This window comes from Sceloporus occidentalis, unplaced genomic scaffold (assembly GCF_023333645.1).
Source record: "Sceloporus occidentalis isolate IW3139 unplaced genomic scaffold, rSceOcc1.0.p SCAF_5, whole genome shotgun sequence".
NCBI lineage: Eukaryota > Metazoa > Chordata > Lepidosauria > Squamata > Phrynosomatidae > Sceloporus > Sceloporus occidentalis.
This window is the reverse complement of record NW_028316985.1, coordinates 25,190,867-25,210,009: the sequence shown is the minus strand read 5'-3', so window position 1 is coordinate 25,210,009 and position 19,143 is coordinate 25,190,867. Positions and strand designations below refer to the sequence as shown.

The 19,143-nt window shown below is 40.9% G+C and overlaps 1 protein-coding gene across 2 annotated transcripts in view; it reads right to left on the bottom strand.

Annotated features, from left to right (window-relative positions):
* Positions 1 to 3,365: 3,365 nt before the first annotated feature.
* LOC149311789 (cystine/glutamate transporter-like) overlaps positions 3,366 to 19,143 on the bottom strand; it is a 28,558-nt gene continuing 12,780 nt past the window's right edge. For both annotated transcript variants that reach the window (XM_089527917.1, XM_089527918.1), the window contains 9 exons: positions 17,782 to 17,907; positions 16,654 to 16,753; positions 14,753 to 14,797; positions 12,519 to 12,642; positions 11,039 to 11,142; positions 10,324 to 10,420; positions 8,081 to 8,230; positions 5,985 to 6,159; positions 3,366 to 5,073 (listed from right to left, as the gene is read on the bottom strand). In XM_089527917.1, coding sequence (XP_089384043.1) covers positions 5,009 to 5,073; positions 5,985 to 6,159; positions 8,081 to 8,230; positions 10,324 to 10,420; positions 11,039 to 11,142; positions 12,519 to 12,642; positions 14,753 to 14,797; positions 16,654 to 16,753; positions 17,782 to 17,907 — 986 coding nt within the window. In that variant the 3' untranslated portion in view covers positions 3,366 to 5,008. The remainder of the gene's footprint in view (positions 5,074 to 5,984; positions 6,160 to 8,080; positions 8,231 to 10,323; positions 10,421 to 11,038; positions 11,143 to 12,518; positions 12,643 to 14,752; positions 14,798 to 16,653; positions 16,754 to 17,781; positions 17,908 to 19,143) is intronic.

Here is a 19,143-nt window from a genome sequence, read left to right as displayed (position 1 = left end):
GGCATTTTTAAAGTAATATTTGTTTATCCAAATGGACACGGAGTGATCACAAATGTCTGTGTGTATATGCCTTCAAGCTACCTGTCAATTTATAGCAATCCCATAAATTTAATAGGGTTTTCATAGGCAAAGAATACTCAGGTGAATAGATACAATTCAGCCAAAAAAATTGCATGATTCAAACCTGTTTGAATACTTGCTGCAAGTTACCAAAAACCAAATCTAAAAATAATCCTCACATTTGTAAATATAAATAAATAAATTGCCATCTCAGATCTAGTGTGTTTTTCAACCAACTTTCTTTAAGCGTTGATAAGAATTTTGGGGAATGTTCTTTTAAATTGAGGTGCTTTCTAGTAGTGGTCAGGATTATAAATATTGCTGGGATATTGATGCATGTACATTTATTTACAGCTCTCTATTGTAATTTTTTAAAACTTTTTTCATAACTTATAGTGCAAAAGTATCATTATATAAATATAAAAGACAAAAATTAAATGAGAAACTTTTTTTGTTCTGATGTGTCTTGGAATGGGGAAAAAAAAGCCCACTTGAGAGTAGGAATAAAATATTGCTGCTGGTGGCATGAATTGCAAGAAAACAGTCCAGGACAACAGAAAAAGTCATTTAGAAGTTTATTTTAAAAAATGTCTGAAAGCTATAGCAACTAATAATACAGCAATAGCCCAAACACAGTTGTTGAGGCTGAAAGAGTCCCTGATCTAGCCGAACTTTAATTTAAAACTTTCTATTGTATTCAGGTGGGTATTTGACCCTTATAAATATATATTGGAAAAAATCACATGTTGTGTTTATACCTCCTTGAGTGAATTTAAATTGCTTGGGTCCTTATCTCCCATTTTATGCCATGTGCTATATCTCAATAACTATTGTATTGCTCAGTTTTAATAATGACTAAGATATTCATGGTTGAAAGAAACATATGGACCGCGTCTAAGAAAAAAACATAAATAACAATGTTCCAAACCTATTTGTTTTGCTTGTTACAGACCAAGTACTGAAGCTTATGCATGTTTACTCAGAAGTGAACTTGACTGAGGGCTCGACTACATTTGCCAGGATACTCCGGGCTGTCCCTAGAGTATTCTGGCCCCAAATTCCACTCCAATCTACCTCTTACTTGCTGTAGCAAAAAATGGGTAGCTGCCTTCCCATGCTGTCCATATGAGCCGGCCAGCACTGCAGCTGTGGCTATGAGTCGCTCTGAGGTCAAAACAACGCACCAAGCCTCATTCTGATCACAGAGAGACTCAGCAGGGACTGCATGGAAACACAGCTGCCCATCATTCCTGTCTTTTGTACTGAGATTTCTGGGGAAAACCAGAGCAAAAAGTAAGTCCTTTTAATGCAGCTTCTCAAGGGATAGAAACCCTCACTCAGGTCCAGGCATTCTGTAAACAGCTCATACTTGGGGTTTTGAGGCTGCGTAGTGTAAAGAGTATGCAGCCAGCTCAGAAGGAATTCAGGTAATATAGTAATATAGACAGATCCTGAGTGAATGAATCTTACACCCAAGTAAATGTGTATAGGGCTAAAGTTCTGATATATCTCAGGGGTGGGCAACTTGTGGAGCTTCCATTTGTTGTTTGGATTTGTCTATACTGGTTGGGACTGATGAGTTTTACAGTACAACAAAACCTGCAAGGCCTCAGTTACTCATCCTGATTTGTTCATCTTCTTAGTGCCTTTATGAACATATGCCTATAAAAACACTGATATTAAGTTAAATATTCCTTTTCTTGATATAGATTGAGGGAGGGGAAAAGAAAATATGCACTTGTTGCTGTTAATTGCCATCAAGTCAGCTTTAATTTATTGTGACCCTATGAATGTGAGACTTCCAACAGTCCTGGTCATCAAAAGCCCTGCTCAGATCTTGCAAACTCAGGGCTGTGGCTTCCTTGAATGAAAGCCTTATCACATGAGGGGGGGGAAAGTCAAAACAGAGCAGGAGAGTGTCGAATTTCTCCATGCTTCTCTGCATAATGTTGTAGTACTTCCACTCTCCTTCCAAGGGAGACAGTCGTACAAGTGTGCCTTTTGACTAATGGATCTTCCCAGCACAAGAAAAGGCACACTTTTATTATTGTCTCCCTCAGAAAGAGAATGGAAGTGCTACAACATCATGCAGAGAGGCAGGGGAAAGCCAATACTCTCCAATTCTATTTCGTCTTTCTTTTCTCATATAAGATTCTGAGTCTGCCAACATGTAATCTGGTCTTCTTCTTTTTCAACTACCTTCCACTTTACTAAGCATTTCTATCTTTTCTAATAAGTCATGTCATCTCATTATATGTCCAAAGTATGATAACTTCAGTTTGGTCATTTTGGCTTCTAGGGAGAGTTCAGGCTATATACGCTATGCCTTTTTTAATTGAAATTCAGGAATCATTGAGGTTCGTACCCACGGCGTGCACCCCTTTACTTCTTCCAGGCGCACCGAGGCTTCTTCCAGTGTATGCTGGAAGCTGTGTATGGCGTGCCCACGTATAACACAGGTGCACTGTACAACTTCCAGAAAATTTCAGAGACCTTGGCCATTGGGAATTGCTGTCCCAAAAAGTAACTTTCCCCCGCTTCTGGACACAGTCATGAGAAAGACAGCAGCTAGCTTTGAGGTCTCAGAGCAAGCTATGGGGTTCCCTGCTTCCACACAGAAACTAGGGGACTATCCTCCCACCACTCTCTACACACAAACACACCAGTATGTACTGCCCCAACAGCAGGGCCAGCCATGGATGGAAGAACTTCTTACAGTGTTTGACAAGTAATCTGTTACTGTTACCCGTAACAATACTGATTACGTACCTCTTATTTGTTGAAATATGTGTTGCTTACCAATTGCTTCCCGTTCCCTTTTTGAGAGGAAAGAACAGTATTTATAAGAAAAATGATGTAAAACTTGAAAAAAATCCTGTCAGAATGTTCTTTTAAAAGATCATAAAAGTAACTTTCAAAACTAATTACAAACCATCACTTGTTGCATGATAAAGTAACTTCTCCTTTGTCTGTGTGTAACTTAACTACACCATTGTAGGGAAGGAAGAATATCTGAAAATCTTCCAAAACATGTTTTTCAAGTGTCAAACTCTGATGGCAAGAATCCTAAATTGACAAGAATCTTCACAACTTAGGATTTACTCTGCACAAAATTTGCACATAGTTGATTTATACAGAAACAGCATTTTCTGGGCAATAAAACCATATTTCTGAGCAGCATTTTCTGATCAGAAAATCCTGTAATTGGGGAAATAGTCTGTACATGATTCATATATGGTTAATATGTATAAAAACAGAATTTTCTGTGCAGAAATATTACTTTCTGTGCAGAAAACACTTTTTTCTCTGCAAAACAGGCAAGTGCTAATTTTACACAGAAAAAGTTCTGAATTGTGAGTAGGCTTTGAAAACTGCATAGTTTTCAAATATCTTCTTGCAGGAGGAATAAAATTGCTAAAATTACTTGTTGCTTCCTTTGAGATGAAAATTAATGAAGAATTACATCTTGACCCCCTTGTTATTTGAAAAGTACCTTCATGTCATATGAAAAATTAACTTGTTATGCATACTGGTATGACTGGTAACTACTGTAATTTCTTCTGAGTTCTGGATGCAACCTTACATTCCTAATTCACAAAATAGGAAGGAGCCTCAAAGGTCATCTAGAGCAGCCCCTGCTAATGCCAGAAATCCACTTTTAGTTTCCCAATACATAGCCAAGTATGACTATCTCTGACTGTTGCTCCCTTAGGTCAAAAGGACTTTAAGTTCAATGCTGTTTTTAACTTTTCTTTTTCTCTATCCCTTCTCTTCAGCCGTGTCACTTCTGGCAACATTTTGAAAACCTCTAATAAAGAAGAGCCAGCCATATTTCAAAGCAGTCTGTTCTACTCGAAACCCAGACCCCAAACTATCAGTAATTTCTTCCTAATGTTTAGGCTGAATCCTTTTCTTTTAATTTGAAACTAAAACATGTCCTTACCCTCTGCTGCAACAGAAAACAAAATTGCTCCATCCATCAGACCTTGCACATGTTCCATCCATCCCATAGACTTAAAAGTAGGTGTGAAATTGGCACGGCCAGAAGTCACTGTCTATGGAAACGTCAATTTCACTTGAAGGAAATATTCCCCTTAATTTACCATGCAAAGGATTGTGAGCAACCATCCACCCTTTCACCCTCTCATTTTTCTGAGCTCTGTACAGTATCACTTAAAATCCACATAGAGTTATTGACTCAACACAGCTAACATTTAGAGCAGTGGTCCCCAAACTGTGATTTTTAAGGGATTTTGGGCTTCAGCTCCCAGAATCTCAGACTATTGGCCAACATGGATGAGGCTTCTGGGAGCTGAAGTCCAAAAAAATCTTAAAGGGCACACTTTGGGGACCACTGATTTAGAGACTGGGTATGGATTCAAATGTATGAGTCTGTCTTGGAATGCTAGATCCACTCATATCCATCCACATGGCAGATGAGAATTATATCAGAACCAGCATGGGTTATGGGCATCTCTAACTCAGTTTAAGGTATGGCTGAACACACTAGCTTCTTTGCCCCTTTGACCTATTGGGAACTATCTGTTTGGTGTTAGAGCACCATACATATGGAAGAAGCAATCAGTAGCTCCTATATTGTTGTTGTGTGCCTTCAAGTCATTTCTGACATATGGTGACTGTAAGGCAAACCTATCATGGGGTTTCCTTGGCAAGATTTACTCAGAGGAGGTGTGCCATTGCCTTCCCATGAGGCTGAGAGAGTGTGACTTGCCCTAAGTCACCCGGTGGGTTTCATGGCTGAGCTGGGAATTGAACCCTGGTCTCCAGAGTTGTAGTCCAGCACTCAAACCATTATCCCACACTGGCCCCCATACAGATATGCTGTAAAGTGTGACATTAAATGTACGCTAATAGAGAAGCCTTTACAAAACTGGAGTTTCAAAGTACATGGTCTAGATTGTTTTAGTTTGATCCCCTTTCGTGTTTCTTAGTAAGTCCTGATCTCTTGTTGCACCACCTTCAAGAGAATTTGAAGCTTCAATGTAAGATAATCTGCAACAGGAAAAAGACAGGAAAAGTTAACAGCACGAGTATTACATGTGATGATATTTAAAATGTATAAACCTGTTGCTTCAATAAAAGGTCAAAAACTTAATTAATTGAGTTGTCCAATGAATGACACCATGGAGTTTATCAGACAAGGGAAATTGGAAGTATAATCCAATGGCAATCTGAACGCAATCAGGGGGTTTAATGTTATTGTGTAAAAGACTACCACACACAATTTCGGGCAATGGGAAGTCAGTCCGAATGTAATCATGGGGTTTCGCGTTATTGCGTGATAGACTACCACACGCAATTTTGGGCAATGGAAAGCTATTTTTGGGCAATGGGAAGTCAGTTCAAACGCAATTCGAATTCACGTAAATTTGCTGAACTAGCGAATTCGCATGAATGCGTTCTGGCCCCACTTTCTTTTCATTCGAAATTAAGAGAAATTCCTCCCGTGTGATATACTCCCATGTCTGTCAACCATTAAAGTCACTCTATAGCAAACAAAATGAAACCCTTTTGCTCAAAGAGTTTTGAATTGTGTTACCATGATTTTCATCATGATTTTCTGATTGGGCAAAAAGTTAGATGAGACCTACTGGTAACAGTAGAGCTCTGAATGATTTGCTGCAGATCAGCAAAGTTTCCAGTTGTTTAACTATTATAGGTTTCTACCTTACAGCAACGCCAAAGTGACCCTACCACAGGGCTTTCTTGACAAGATTGGTTCAGAAGGATTTTGCCTTTGCCTTCCTTTGAGGCTGAGAGTGTTACTTGCCCAGTGTCACCCAGTGGATTCCCATGGCTGAATCTCCAGAATTGTTGTCCAACACTCAAACCACTACACCACACTAGCTATTGATAGTGAACTACTAGATGCAATAATTCAAAATTATTTGGTTCCTACTCACAGAATGTGGCACGGCACCAATTTGGCATTGATCCATTAATGAGCAAGTAGTAAACTGGAAAGCCACTTAAAACCATAGCACATCCAATACTGATGCTGATTGGGTCTGAATAGAACGACATTCCCACAGTGAAAAGGCAGATGATTGTAAAGGAAACTGGGATGAAGAGAGGAACCTGAATAGGAGAGGTATTGCAAAAAAAACTTTGCTAAAGTTGATTTCTGGCAAGGGAAATTCCAGAGTTATGATACAAGAAAGTAATGTTTCCAAGTTCTGACCTCTATCATATTTTAAATTCTGCCATATTATTTATATACTTGTGCCTTTTCACTATCATCTATGGAGATTAGCTCTGTCCCCATTCTTTAAAAGGTCTGGGAGAAACCCAGGTCAAGTATGGGATGGTACTGCCCAGGGATGGAGCTGTGCAATATAATGCGTCCCTGTGCATTTACATCCCACGACTAGGCAGGAATAAAATCAAATTAAAATATTAAATAAAATTTAATCAGCTGTTGAGTGTAGAAATTGAATGGATGTGAGCTTGTAAATAGGTAAATGTAAAGGCTTTTCCTTGACATGAATGTCTAGTCATACCTGACAGCTGGGGATGGTGCTCAGCTTTGTTACTAAGCAAAAGAACCAGCATTGTCCGAAGATGACTCTGGTGGTTATGTGGCCAGCATGACTGCAGCAAATGCTGTTACCTTCCCACCAGAGTGGTACCTGTTTATCTACTGCATTTGCATGCTTTTGAACTACTAGGTTGGCAGAAGCTGAGACTAGTGACAGGAGCTCACCCCATCACGAGGCACTTGGGGCTTGAACTGCCAACCACCTTACAGTCGTCAGAACTGGCATCTTAACCACTAAGCCACTGCATCCCATGTGAGCTAATAAACCAAGCTTCAAAACAGACCACCTCAAAGTGGAGAGACAGCTTGTTCTAGATAGGATTGCATTTCCCTTGAAAAACCAACTTCTTACACTGCCAACTATGCTCCTTCCTGAGGCTCAAAAAGTTACTGTTGGGTTAACCATTTCCATAATACCCTAGCCAGTTTGTGGCCACACTGCCTGGCAAGGGACTAGGGGATTATGGAAGTTGTCATTCAAAAAAGGAACTTTTTCCCAAGATGAGCCCATTTCCTGGACACATCAGATCTAGTCAGTGTTACAGAAACATGTTTACATCCATATTCAATCTAATCACATCCAGAAAGGATTAAATGTGTTCAATACAAGATTTCCTCTGAAAAAGCATGTTGACCAATGCATAAAACAGCAGATATCAGACGGATGTCCTGGAGCCTACTTTGGAATCACTCAGCACCATGAAGAAAGTCAGGGCTAGAACTAAAAAAAAACCCTATTATTTAGGACAGATGCTAATGTGTTAATTCTCTACACTTAGGCTGGGAATGGGGCGCTGTTTAGATAATCAAAACTACCTGTAAGTTTTATATTGCATTAAAAAGTATGAATATCTGGTCTCTGGCCACAAGAGGGCAACAATCGAATACAAATAACGAACTATGGCTCTCTTGCTGGAGATGTAGCAGAGTTTCATAGAAGTTAGTCTCTTGCAGCATAAAAAGGAGGACATACAGGAGAGGAAAAAGAAAAAGAAATGCTGAAGTTAGTTTTAAGACTAACTTGCCATGAGCTTTCATGGATATAAACCCACAAAGTGGATTTATATCAACAGAAGCAGAACTGGTGGGGTATGAGCAAGATCAGGAAACATCTTTCGGCCAAAGGGCCAACTAAACTGAGATTGACCCTTTGACTGAAAGATGTTCCCTGATCGTACTGCATACCCTCCACTAGTCCTCATTTAATCATTCCAGTGGTTGGTGGAACATAAATCAAAAGGTATGGGACCAAAAAGATCAGCTTTTTTCACTTAATGGTCTTACCACCAGTAGTTAGGTGCAATTTGGGGAGTCATCAAATGTCATGGGACAAGAGGAGTGGTATTTCAGGGAATACCTAGGGCCTGAAGTTTGCCACCTGTAGCCTACAAAGATGGCTTTCCATGAAAAGGTAAAACAGTAGTAGTCACAGGAAAAAAAAACAGGCTGGCAAAGCATTACCTTGAATGGACTCAGTATCTCAGGATGACGGTAACGATGAACTATAAGCCCAAGGGTGGCCAGTCCTATGAAAAGCCACCTGGAGAAACTGAAGAAGTTCAATAGGTGGTAAAGATCTCCTACACAAATCATAGCTGTGACCAAAGGGAACTGAGGAGCATAAAAATAAAAGGCATGTAGTATTAGAGTTGGAAATGCAACAATGCTCAGTACTCAGAAAGTTAAAGGTGTCTTAGAGCACCAGCGATAGAGTTAGGTAGTTTTCAGTAATCCAATGTCTCCTCATCTCTTATCCCCCTGTTTTCTTTGAAATGGTCAGTTGACTAATTCAATAAATTGATCTATCTTATGCTCCTGTCTTAACTTCTCTTAAATGTAAACTGATACACTTAGGGAGCTTTCCAATTCTTTTCTTCATGCCCTCTTATTCTCTCACTTCTACTAAAAGTGAAACTAGCTGTGTTCAGTGTTAGCTTAGCACCCTTAGGGCTTCTCCAGATGGCCATTAATCCCAGTATATATATAGGGCTACTATGTTTCTATATTGCACAGTTTAGAGCAGTTGTTCCTGCCCCTACATTCAGTCATACCCTAAATATATCAGGGTTTCATGTCCTATTGGAAGTGCAGTGAATGGTGGTGTCAGCATGGTGCAGGAAGAATGTAGATAACAGCAAGGAGCAGTAGCAAGTACATTTCTATACTGCTTATGAGTGAAGCAGCACTGCCTCAGCAGTTTACAATGTGTAAGACAATTTCCCCCAACAAGCTGGGTACTCATTTTAATAATAATAATAATAATTTGTTTTATTTATATACCGCTATTCCAAAGATCATAGCGGTGAACAGCAAGTAAGCTAATTAGCAAGTAAGCTAATTTGCCCCCAACAGTCTGGGTACTCATTTTAGCGACCTCGGAAGGATGCAAGCCTGAGTCGAGCTTGGACCCTTTTGCTGGTCTTGAACTCGCAACCTTGTGGTTTTGAGTGAATGGCTGCAGTACAGGCATTTAACCACTGCGCCACCAGGGCTCCTTTTTACCAACTTATTTTACCAACTTATGAAAGGATGGAAGGCTGAGTGGACCTTGGAGCCCTCCTCTAGGATCAAACTTACAACATTGTGGCTGCAGTGCCAGCATTTAACCACTGCACCACCACTGCAACTTCCACTATAGGAAGTTACCCTATAGCAGTGATGGCGAACCTTTTGTGCCTTTTTTATTGCCTAAATAAATTCATCACTACAATATGTACTTTGGAATCTGTATTATGGTCTGTACTACTACCCTTGCATTTTAATCTCCAACTGTTTCCAGTGGAGTAGTACCAATACAAATCTGCAAATTCTTGATTGAAGAAAGTTAATTTTCAGAGATGGGTTTTAATTTTTAGAGTGGGAGGGAACCTCACAAATCCAAGGTCAAAGTATCTATATAAAAGAATATCAATTATGAAAATCAATACTTTGAATAAATAAGAACTAATTTGCTGGAATATTTTACAAAACATCAATATAAAACATGGGTGCCAACTAGAGTTGTCAACCAGTTAATGATTTTTGTTAGATTAATCATCTGGATTGTAATGGATTGATATATGCACTTACATATTGCTGAAAGCATGATAACCTAAGTGTGAACATTGTGCTTAACTGTGGATTTTCTTTCTTGACAACTTCTCAGTAGGGAGAGGTATTTGTGTTAGTCTGTTACAACCTAAAAGTAAAGTGTCTTGTAGCACCTTGAAGACTAACCAACTTATTTCAGCATTGGTTTTCCTAGGACAAGGGAAAATGTGTCAGGAGGTTGTGGAATTTGTTGATGTTGCTCTTTGAGTTGTTTTAAAATATCCATGTTATGTTTCTTTACTCCCAGATTACTTTTTGCAGTTTGCAACACCAACTGTAACATTTTATTCCCATGTTTGAGTTGGTTCCTTTTAATTCCAATATATATTGGAACATAAAATGTCTTCTTCTCCTTTCTGATGACAGCTGGTGAGGACCCCCAGTCGCCACCATCTGTTCTTTGGGTAACTGGTCAGCTATAGGAAAGCATAGGCTAAAATCAACTGGTTGGTCTCAAGATTCCTTCTTTTTATATGTATTCCAGCACGTCCTAGAATACACCTTGAAAATACATACATTTTTTCATAGAATGTGTTGCATCTGTTTCTCTGATCAGACTTTCTAAAGGAACTGTCCAAAGATGAATTGAACACTGTATGAAAAGAAGATCTTACCATCAGCAAAACTGCTGGCAGGGGTGTATGCCTTTGAATATGGATCATGGAGAAGAGGAGAGGCCACTGACCTTCCCTTGAAGCCACAAACAATGTCCTGGAAGGAGGAATTAAGGAGTGAAAAGAAGCATCCAAGGAACCTATCTATGGAGAATCTAGACTGCAGGTATGCATGTTTAGGCACTTCTATACCATCCTTCAACCAACGTAACCCCCCCCCCCCCCCAAACAATCAATCTTTCCTGGTTTTAGAGTTACAACTGGGGCCCTTTCATGCTACACAGTTATAGCATTATGATTCCATTTTAACTGCCATTGCTTCATCCTGTGCAAGCTCTTGCAGACTACAAATCCCCAGCCAGCATGGCTGGTAGTTCAAGCAAACTAACTTTCCCAGTGACTAATAGGCATTCTCTGAAGATGCCAGCCACAGATGCCGGCAAAACGTCAGGAAGAAAACTGTTCTAGAACATGGCCACATAGCCTGAAAACCCCACAAAAAACCATGGATGCCAGCCATGAAAGCCTTCTACTCCACTAATAGGCATTGTTCATGTCACCACCTACTTTGAACCATGTCCCTATGTTCTTCAAGAAATAGTCCAAGGGCCACTGTTGGACTGTCCCCACCCACTCGCCCATCCTTTTTTTGGCACAGATGGTCAATATAGTTTCTCCCCACCCTAAAATTAGGAGATAATTAGCAAACGCTGACCTTGAAAATGTAAAAATTCCTCCATTCATGGTTCCAAAGCAAGATAAGGAAACCAGGATAGGGATCACCGATATAAGGCTCTGGAAAGCTTGGCGTGCAAAACTCTGGAATGGGGGGGGGGGTGCAGGCAGGGAAAGAAGGAGGCATTTTATATCTAGAAACACTGAGGCTATTAATAAACAGAAAAAGCTAAAGGTGAATATCATTGGGTAGATTTCAGTGAGCTCATGTGACATTCAGCTCTCTTTTCAGCCATACTTGTCCATCATATCTTTGGTATCCCAAACCTTTGTTTCTTATTTTCTTCAAGGAAGGGTTTGGCAATATAATTATGAATCAAGAAAAGTATCTGATTTTTGCAATCATGAAAAATGACGAATGATTCTCTTCAAACTAACAAATCCAGTGGCTAGTTCCAACTAGAAGAGACCCATCAGTTGGATTTACCTAGGTATTAAGTTACCATTCTTTGGTTGATTTGATGTGTCTGCTGTATGCTAAAAACCCAGCGTATGGTGAAGAGATCTGAGTACTGGACTAGGAGTCTGAAAGACCTGGTTTTGAATCCTGCCTCAGCCATGGATATCCGCTGGGTGACCTTGAGGAAGTCTCTCTCTCAGCCTTAGAGGAAGGCAATGGCAAGCCACATAAGTTGGAATGAACTGAAAGGCACGTAACAGCAACTCTAGTTGGGAGTGACAACTGGATTTAGGCTTCAGTTTCTAATTATTCACAGGCCAAGTTACACATTTTTCTCTGCCTGTTGCCTTTATTCTGTACTACAGATTTTTAATATAATATCTGTAACATACAACACTTTTCCTGTGGTCACTGCCCATTCTCGGCCCAGCCTTGCTCACTGTAGGGAAGCAGCTTGAAAGAGTTTGCCCAGAGAAGGATGTATCCCTCAGCTCACCACCCCCTGTTCAGTAAAGCTGAGACACGAAAGGAATAAAGATACTGATGATACTTTTGAATGGAAATCTCCATACTACAAGGTTTTGAAGCAGGATGCCATTCCTGGGGAAAAGAAGATCCCATTTTGTCCAGTGTGGACTGTGCAGAAGATTTAACAGATCGTTTTAATCAGGATTTAAGAGCTAGTGGCAAAGGACTAGAATGTTTGTTAAATGACTCACAGGGATTGGATGCATTAAGTAGGATCATGGATCATAAGCTTGAGTATCACATCTTGAAGCTGTGCACAGATCAGAGCATGGAAAAGTTATTTTTCTGCACAGCAGCTCCCACAATCATCTAACAAGTATGACCATGCTGAGAGTCTGAGAACTATAGTCCAAAAAATGTAAACTTACAAGATCTAGTAGTTTTCTGTATCACTTGAGGGCCTTATTTTGTACAACCTACTTTTCACTATCTTACAAGCTAAATTTGTCTTCCATCTACTGCAAAATGAACCCCCTGGGATTGGGTGGAATTGAATTGGATTGGATATTAACAACACTGGCTTTCAACTCACCACAGCTACCGCCTGGGAGGCCAGAACATCTGCTGCTGTCAGTACTGTGTAATAGGAAACATTAGTAAGCATATATCCCACAATCACAGTGATCACAGAGACAATCACAGCCAGAGGGATATTTCTACAAAAAAAGAAGTGGGGGAAGAGAGGAGATGGTGAGTGTAACTGTCCCCACCCTGAATTATATGCAAGCTGCAAACATTTCATGCCTAATAAGCACTGTTATATCTTTAACAAAAAGGATCTAGTAGAAAAAACACCAAAGGTAGACTGCAAGAGTTAAATATAGGTTTACGTATCATACACTTGAAACTTTAAATTTTAATTTTAATAATGTAATGTTTTTAATTGTTTTTTAAACTTGTATTTTGCCTGTTTTATACTGTTGGATGGTTTTAGATTTGTAAGCCGCCTTGAGTCCCTGTACTGGGAGGAAGGCAGGATATAAATAAACAGAAACATAATAATAATAATAATAATAATAATAATAATAATAATAATACACCCTAATAGGAAAATCATCTTCTGAGTGCTGATTGATCTTCACGTAACATGCAGTGCCTGGGGAAGTTACTTTTTTGGACTACGACTTCTAAAATTTCCCAGCCAGGATGAGGATTTTTGGGAGCTGACAGCAAAATTAACCTTTTAAAATAGGAAATGGAGACAGAGAGGGGGCCAGCCTAGCCTCCTCCCAGGGAAGGGACTTCCACAGCCTAGGAGCAGTCATGAAGAACCCCTCCCCCATCTCATGTTTTCACCAAACATTTCTGTGAGGGGGGCAAGAATAAGAAAGAGAGAGAGAGAGAGCTTCCTCTGAAAATCTCAAAGACAGGGCCTGTCAGATAGTTTGGACTCAACTCATATTAGACTTTAGAAATAGTACAGTCAGCCCTTCTTATACACGGATTTTTTATACACGGATTCAAGCATACACGGTTTGAAAATGTTCCAAAAAAGTATAAATTTACCTTGATTTTCCATTTTTTATAAGGGACACCATTTTGCTATGTCATTATATTTAATGGGACTTGAGCATACACGGATTTTGTTATACACGGGGGATCTTGGAACCAAACCCCAGCGTATAACAAGGGTCCACTGTACTTTGAATTGTGGCTAGAAATAGACTGGTGGCTATTGATGTTATCATAAAAGGGAACTACTGCACTTGTAACCAGCTCCAGTCAGCACTCTAACCACAGCATCTTGAACCCATTCCTCAAATGACCATGCCCCCTTCCTCAAGATACCATCATTAGGAGGTTTCTCATTTCTTGTGCAGGGTTTTCCCCATTCCAGAAGTTTGAATTGGCTCTTCTAAGTTACCAGTGGAAACAGCTTTGAAAAGATGCTGGTATTTTTGGATCCACAATTTTGCCTTTGGCCCCCTCCACCACTAGAGTTGCAGTCTCCAAGAAATTCACTGAAATTGAATTTGGCCCTCTGACTGAAAGAGGTTGCCCACCCCTTTCACAACGGAAGGGAAGCAGGGAGAAAAGGTAGAGGAAAGAGAGGCATTTGATAAGGTCAGAATCATGAGAGGTGACAGCAGGGCCCATGAAGGAAGCCATGGCCCTCAGTCTGCAAGATCTGAGCAGGGCTGTTGATAACAAGGTGACTTGGAGGTTTCTCATTCATAGGGTCACCATATGTCAAAGTCAATTTGATGGCAGTTAACAACAAAGGGTTCCCAGGTGGAACAATGGACAGGACTCCCACATGACAAGTGACAATTGCTGCAACGCCATCTTCTACACAGCCTTTAAAGGGAAGGAGCCCTATGCTTTGCCTCACTTGACAATCCTAGGTGACAGGCATTTACATATACACAGTTGTGGTCAGGGTGATTTTCCCTTCCTGATACTGTTGCTGAAAGAAAGGGGGTATCCTAGACCTAGGGCCTTTTTGTCAGAAGGCAATATCTAATATGACACTTAGAACATAATCCCAAGGATATCTGAGCAAAAGCCAATGCCAAAAACAAAATGGAAAAATGAGCATGCAGTATTCTGCTCTGTTACTCAAGAAAAAGTGAACTTATATTATAATTTGATAATCAAACATATTAGCCTGTTACCTGTATATCAGTTCTAGACATTCTGTATCAATGCTACCATCACCACCCTGCATACACACCCAAAGGATGCCCTTTAGGCATCCAGTCCATAGAATTTTTTCTCCTCCTCTCTTAGCTTATTTAGCATAAAAACTTCATCTCTCAGACTCACCGTTCTGGCTTTACTAGTTCTTCTCGCACAAAACATGTCTGAAACCTGCATCATGAACGAAAAAAATTGGGGAAAGGCTATAGACTTATTTCAACGGCAATGAGAGATCATAAGAGGGAGTTATGTAAGCCAATGTATTATAGTGGTTTGAGTGTTCCACTAGGGCCCTTATCACATGTGAAACTGGAACTTCAATCCAAAGCCATTCTGAAGGGAAGGGGAAGCAAAGTCAATTCGAATCCAAGGCAGTTCACATGATTAATTATCACACGTGAAGAGCGAAATTGTGGTCATTCCTGAGGCAAAGTGGAGCGAGTGCAAAATAAATTATCACACCAGTACATACCATGCGGATTCAACTATTCGAACTGGCACTCTTGCTCTTGCTCAGTGGGGTTCTGAGCGCATCATGAACCTTTGCACTTCCAGGGTGAAGAAGGGGGACACTTCCTGGTTCCAGTTTCATGTGAATGCTAGTTTGTCTTCCTGCACTCTTGTAATTCCTTCTCTGTGTGTCTGTCTTCTGTGTGCATGCTGGTGTGTTTCCTTGCTTTCTCCTTTCTCCTCTAAATAAAGTAAACCCTGGTGCAGGGCTCTAAGGCTGACTCCATGCAATGCACTCACACACATACACTATCTCTGACATACACCCCAATCTCTTTCCCTGCCTCTTTTCCAGAGTTCTCCAGCTCAGTCCTGGGACTTGGAGATGGGGGTCTGTCTACCTCGGCATCCTTATCCCCTCTCCTCCAAGGAGAAAAAAACCCAAGCCTAATCCTGCCCTCCTCCCCACCCTGCCTGGGTGGTCAGGATCCCCCCTTCCCCAGGCCTCCCCTTTCCCTTTCCAGTGTCATCACGTCTAGACCCATCCAACAGTGATCCTCCTTCTCACCCCTCAATTCCTCAAGCTTTGTTTTCCTTTGTCTCGGAAGAGGGATTAAAATGGCTAGGTACTCTCTGGCTCAGGGGAAAACCGGGATCCCTGCCTTGGAAGCACTTTTCCAGGAGCCCAGCATACAAAGGGAAGTCAAGTTAAAGGTGGCGTGGTTGGGGAAGGGAGAGGAAGGGAAGGGGGGGTGTCAGGCAGGGAGATCCCGACTTGGGGGGATGAAATCGGAGCTGCTTCGCTTGGACTGTGTCTCTCTCCGGGGTTCATCAAGTCAAGCTTAGTTGTCTCTATTCCCCCCCCTCCCCAAAGAAGAGAGAGATCTCCATGAGCCACCCTTTTCCATGCCTCGTGCAACATCCAAACGTGTCCTCCGTGTCAGTGCCCCCATCCCTCACACCCACATCCAAATGTGTCCTCTGTGTCAGTGCCCCCATTCCTCATACCCACATCCAAACGTGTCCTCTGTGCTTGAAGGAGTACTGGAAGCAAATGGAGCAAAATTGCAGTGCCACATCATGGGAAATACGGCACCTTGGAGGTTGTGGGGAGGGGGTGTACCAGAACCGACACAAAGTTGTATTCCACACTAAGACCAATTTGAATTGGATTCAAATTGACCTTGGAAAAAGATTTTTGAATCTGCTAATTCACTGAATTCACCTACATCAGGAGTGACCTTGGACTGACTTAGGATCGGCCTTGGACTCCCCATAGAACGCAATTGTGTGTGATAATCTATCACGTTATAACGTGAATTCTCATGGTTGGCCCTGGAATGGCTTCAGAGTTGCAAAAACCGTCATGTGATACGGTCCTAGGACTCTGGGAGTCCAGGGTTTGAATTCCTGTTCAATCATAGAAATCCTCTGGGGGAGATCAAATTCTCTCAGTCCAAGGCAAACCTCCTCTGGATACCATGATAGGATGGCCATACATCCAAGTTGACTTGAAGACACATAACATAACAACAACAAAAGAGGGTGTTGCAAAAAGATATATGAATTATACATACCATCCTGAATAGGCAAACATCCCTGCATAAAAAGCTAGTGGCAGTTTGTCCAGAACGAGTGTTTGGGCATTGAAAGCATCCTGGAAATTTTCTGTGTGGCCTGAAGAGAATCATACAGTTATAAGTGTTGAAGATGAGATGCCTCACAGAGAAAAAAAGAAAAAGAAATGGCAACTCTTGTAGAGCACCACAAATACAGGTGAATACACAAGACTTCAAACACCAGCTTCAAGGAGTTAAGCACCACCTTATAGGAATTAAATTCAGTGGGACTTACATTAGGTAAATTCTAAATGGCCATTGAAATGAATGTATTTATTTATGACATTCATATTTTTCCAATTAAATAGTGTGGTGTAGTGGTCTGAGCATTGGCCTATGACCATGGAGACCAGGGTTCGATTCCCCACTTAGCCATGAAAATGTACATGGTGACCTTGGGTAAGTCACACACTCTAAGCCCCAGAAAACCCCATGATAGGGTCCCCATAAGTGAGAAATAACTTCAAGTCACACAACAATAACAACAATTGGATTCCATTTCTTAATTACATTCCATTTCTCCCCTGGAGCTAAGGGTTCCAGGGTTTTCCCCCTGCACCTATCCCATTGTTATTTTATGAACAACCCTGTGAAGCATGTTAGGCTGAGAAGCTAGAATGGGCCAAGATGGCTACATAATTGTTATGTTATGGGAAAACTGGAATGTGACCTGATCTATAATGTGCAACGAGAAGAGGAGTTGGTTGGAAATGGAAGACAGAGCCCATACAGTGGATGTGAAAGTTACAATTCTGATAAAAGCATTTTGATTTTAGAATAATGTATTATATAATTTTATATCTTGTTAACCATGCTGGACCCGTGCATGCACATACACAGAGTATTGTAGATCTTTTTGGACAGATCTTTTTTTCAGGCTTTCCTAAATGCAGTATATAAATTCTAGGGTTTCTCTGCTTAAAATAGTTTTGTGAGTTCTTTCTCATTAATCCCTTTTGTCCTCTTGTCACCTGGCCACATCCTTTTGACCACCCTCTGATGTTGCTTGGACACAAGTCCCAGATTTTAACTATGAAACTTTGGAGAATATATAATGACGACAACCGCCACCAACACAAGGAATACCTTGGGCTAGGAGCATCATGCCTGGAACAATGATGAGAGCAAGAGCTGCCAATTTGATGATAGATAAGATGGTCTGAATCCTGGCACTCCAGCTGACACTCCAAGAATTCAAGATGAGGACAATGTCTGGGTTGGAAAGAAAGAAAACATATATCTGAGTGGCAGGATGGCACTAGTCATTTCAGCACATGAGTTTACGTAAATATTAATGTATTAAATAATCAGACTATTAAAGAAAGCTGCATGGTGGAATTGCAATACTTAAGACCAAAATCCAATTGGCCATCTTGACTAAAAGAGACTGTCATGCATTCTTCCCAGGACCCAGGTTCAGACTCTGAGACAGACAGTGAAGTAGAAGGACAGAAGGACATGCCTCATTCAGAGTTATGACACAAACAGGGAAAAAGAAGGACAGAAAGACACGCCAGTGCTTGGGACAGCCAGTGATACTCCCCCACAGGCACAACATACAGAGATGGACTTGATAATACCTACCACAATGGAACGTAAATCAGAGCGGGAGGGTTTGTGATGCTCAGAGAGCTTATATAGTAAATGCTTATTAATCAGGCAAGAGCTGTGAGAGGCTGCCAGGCTATAAATAATCCAGCACCTCCCTCAGGAAATCAGCTACTGGACACTCCCTTGGACTGACACCTTGGCTTGCTTTCTATACCCTACCGATTCATGAGATTATCACACTACCCTTTTCTGTCCTTCCCTCCTGACCTAGGCATGGGATGAAAACTTTTAAGCATGGATTTTATTGCATGCCTCCATGCCCAGGCTGGAGGCATCCCATATCTGATCATGGCACCCTATACCTAATCCGGACTTCTCTTGCAGTTTTTGAAAGAATGGGATGTTCCCATTCTTTGCAAAGTATAGGAGAAGGCCAGATTGGGCACAGGATGCCACAATCGGGTATGGGATGCCTCCAACCTAGGCATGGAGGCGTGCAATAAAATCCTTGCTTAAAAGTTTTCATCCCACACCTAGGTCAGGAAGGAAGGACGGAAAAGGGCAGTGCTATAATCTCATTAGACTGCCTCAACACTGAGAATTGTAACTGGCTGGTAAGCTTCCATACACAACTGGGGCTGCTATTGTCTCATCTCTGACAGTCTTTACTAGCTGTTTTGCCCTGCCTGGTCTCCAAGGCAGGACAGAGACCCATAGAATTAGTAGGATTTATGTATGTGTTACTTATTAATCAACCACTTTATGTACATCCTGCCTTTTCTCCAAGAGTCAGATTCAAGGCAATTTACAGAATAAAAAGAGATACAAGTAAAACCATATATAGCTAAAACACACAGAAAGTTAAGATTAAAATAATATAGTCTATAAAATTAAAGC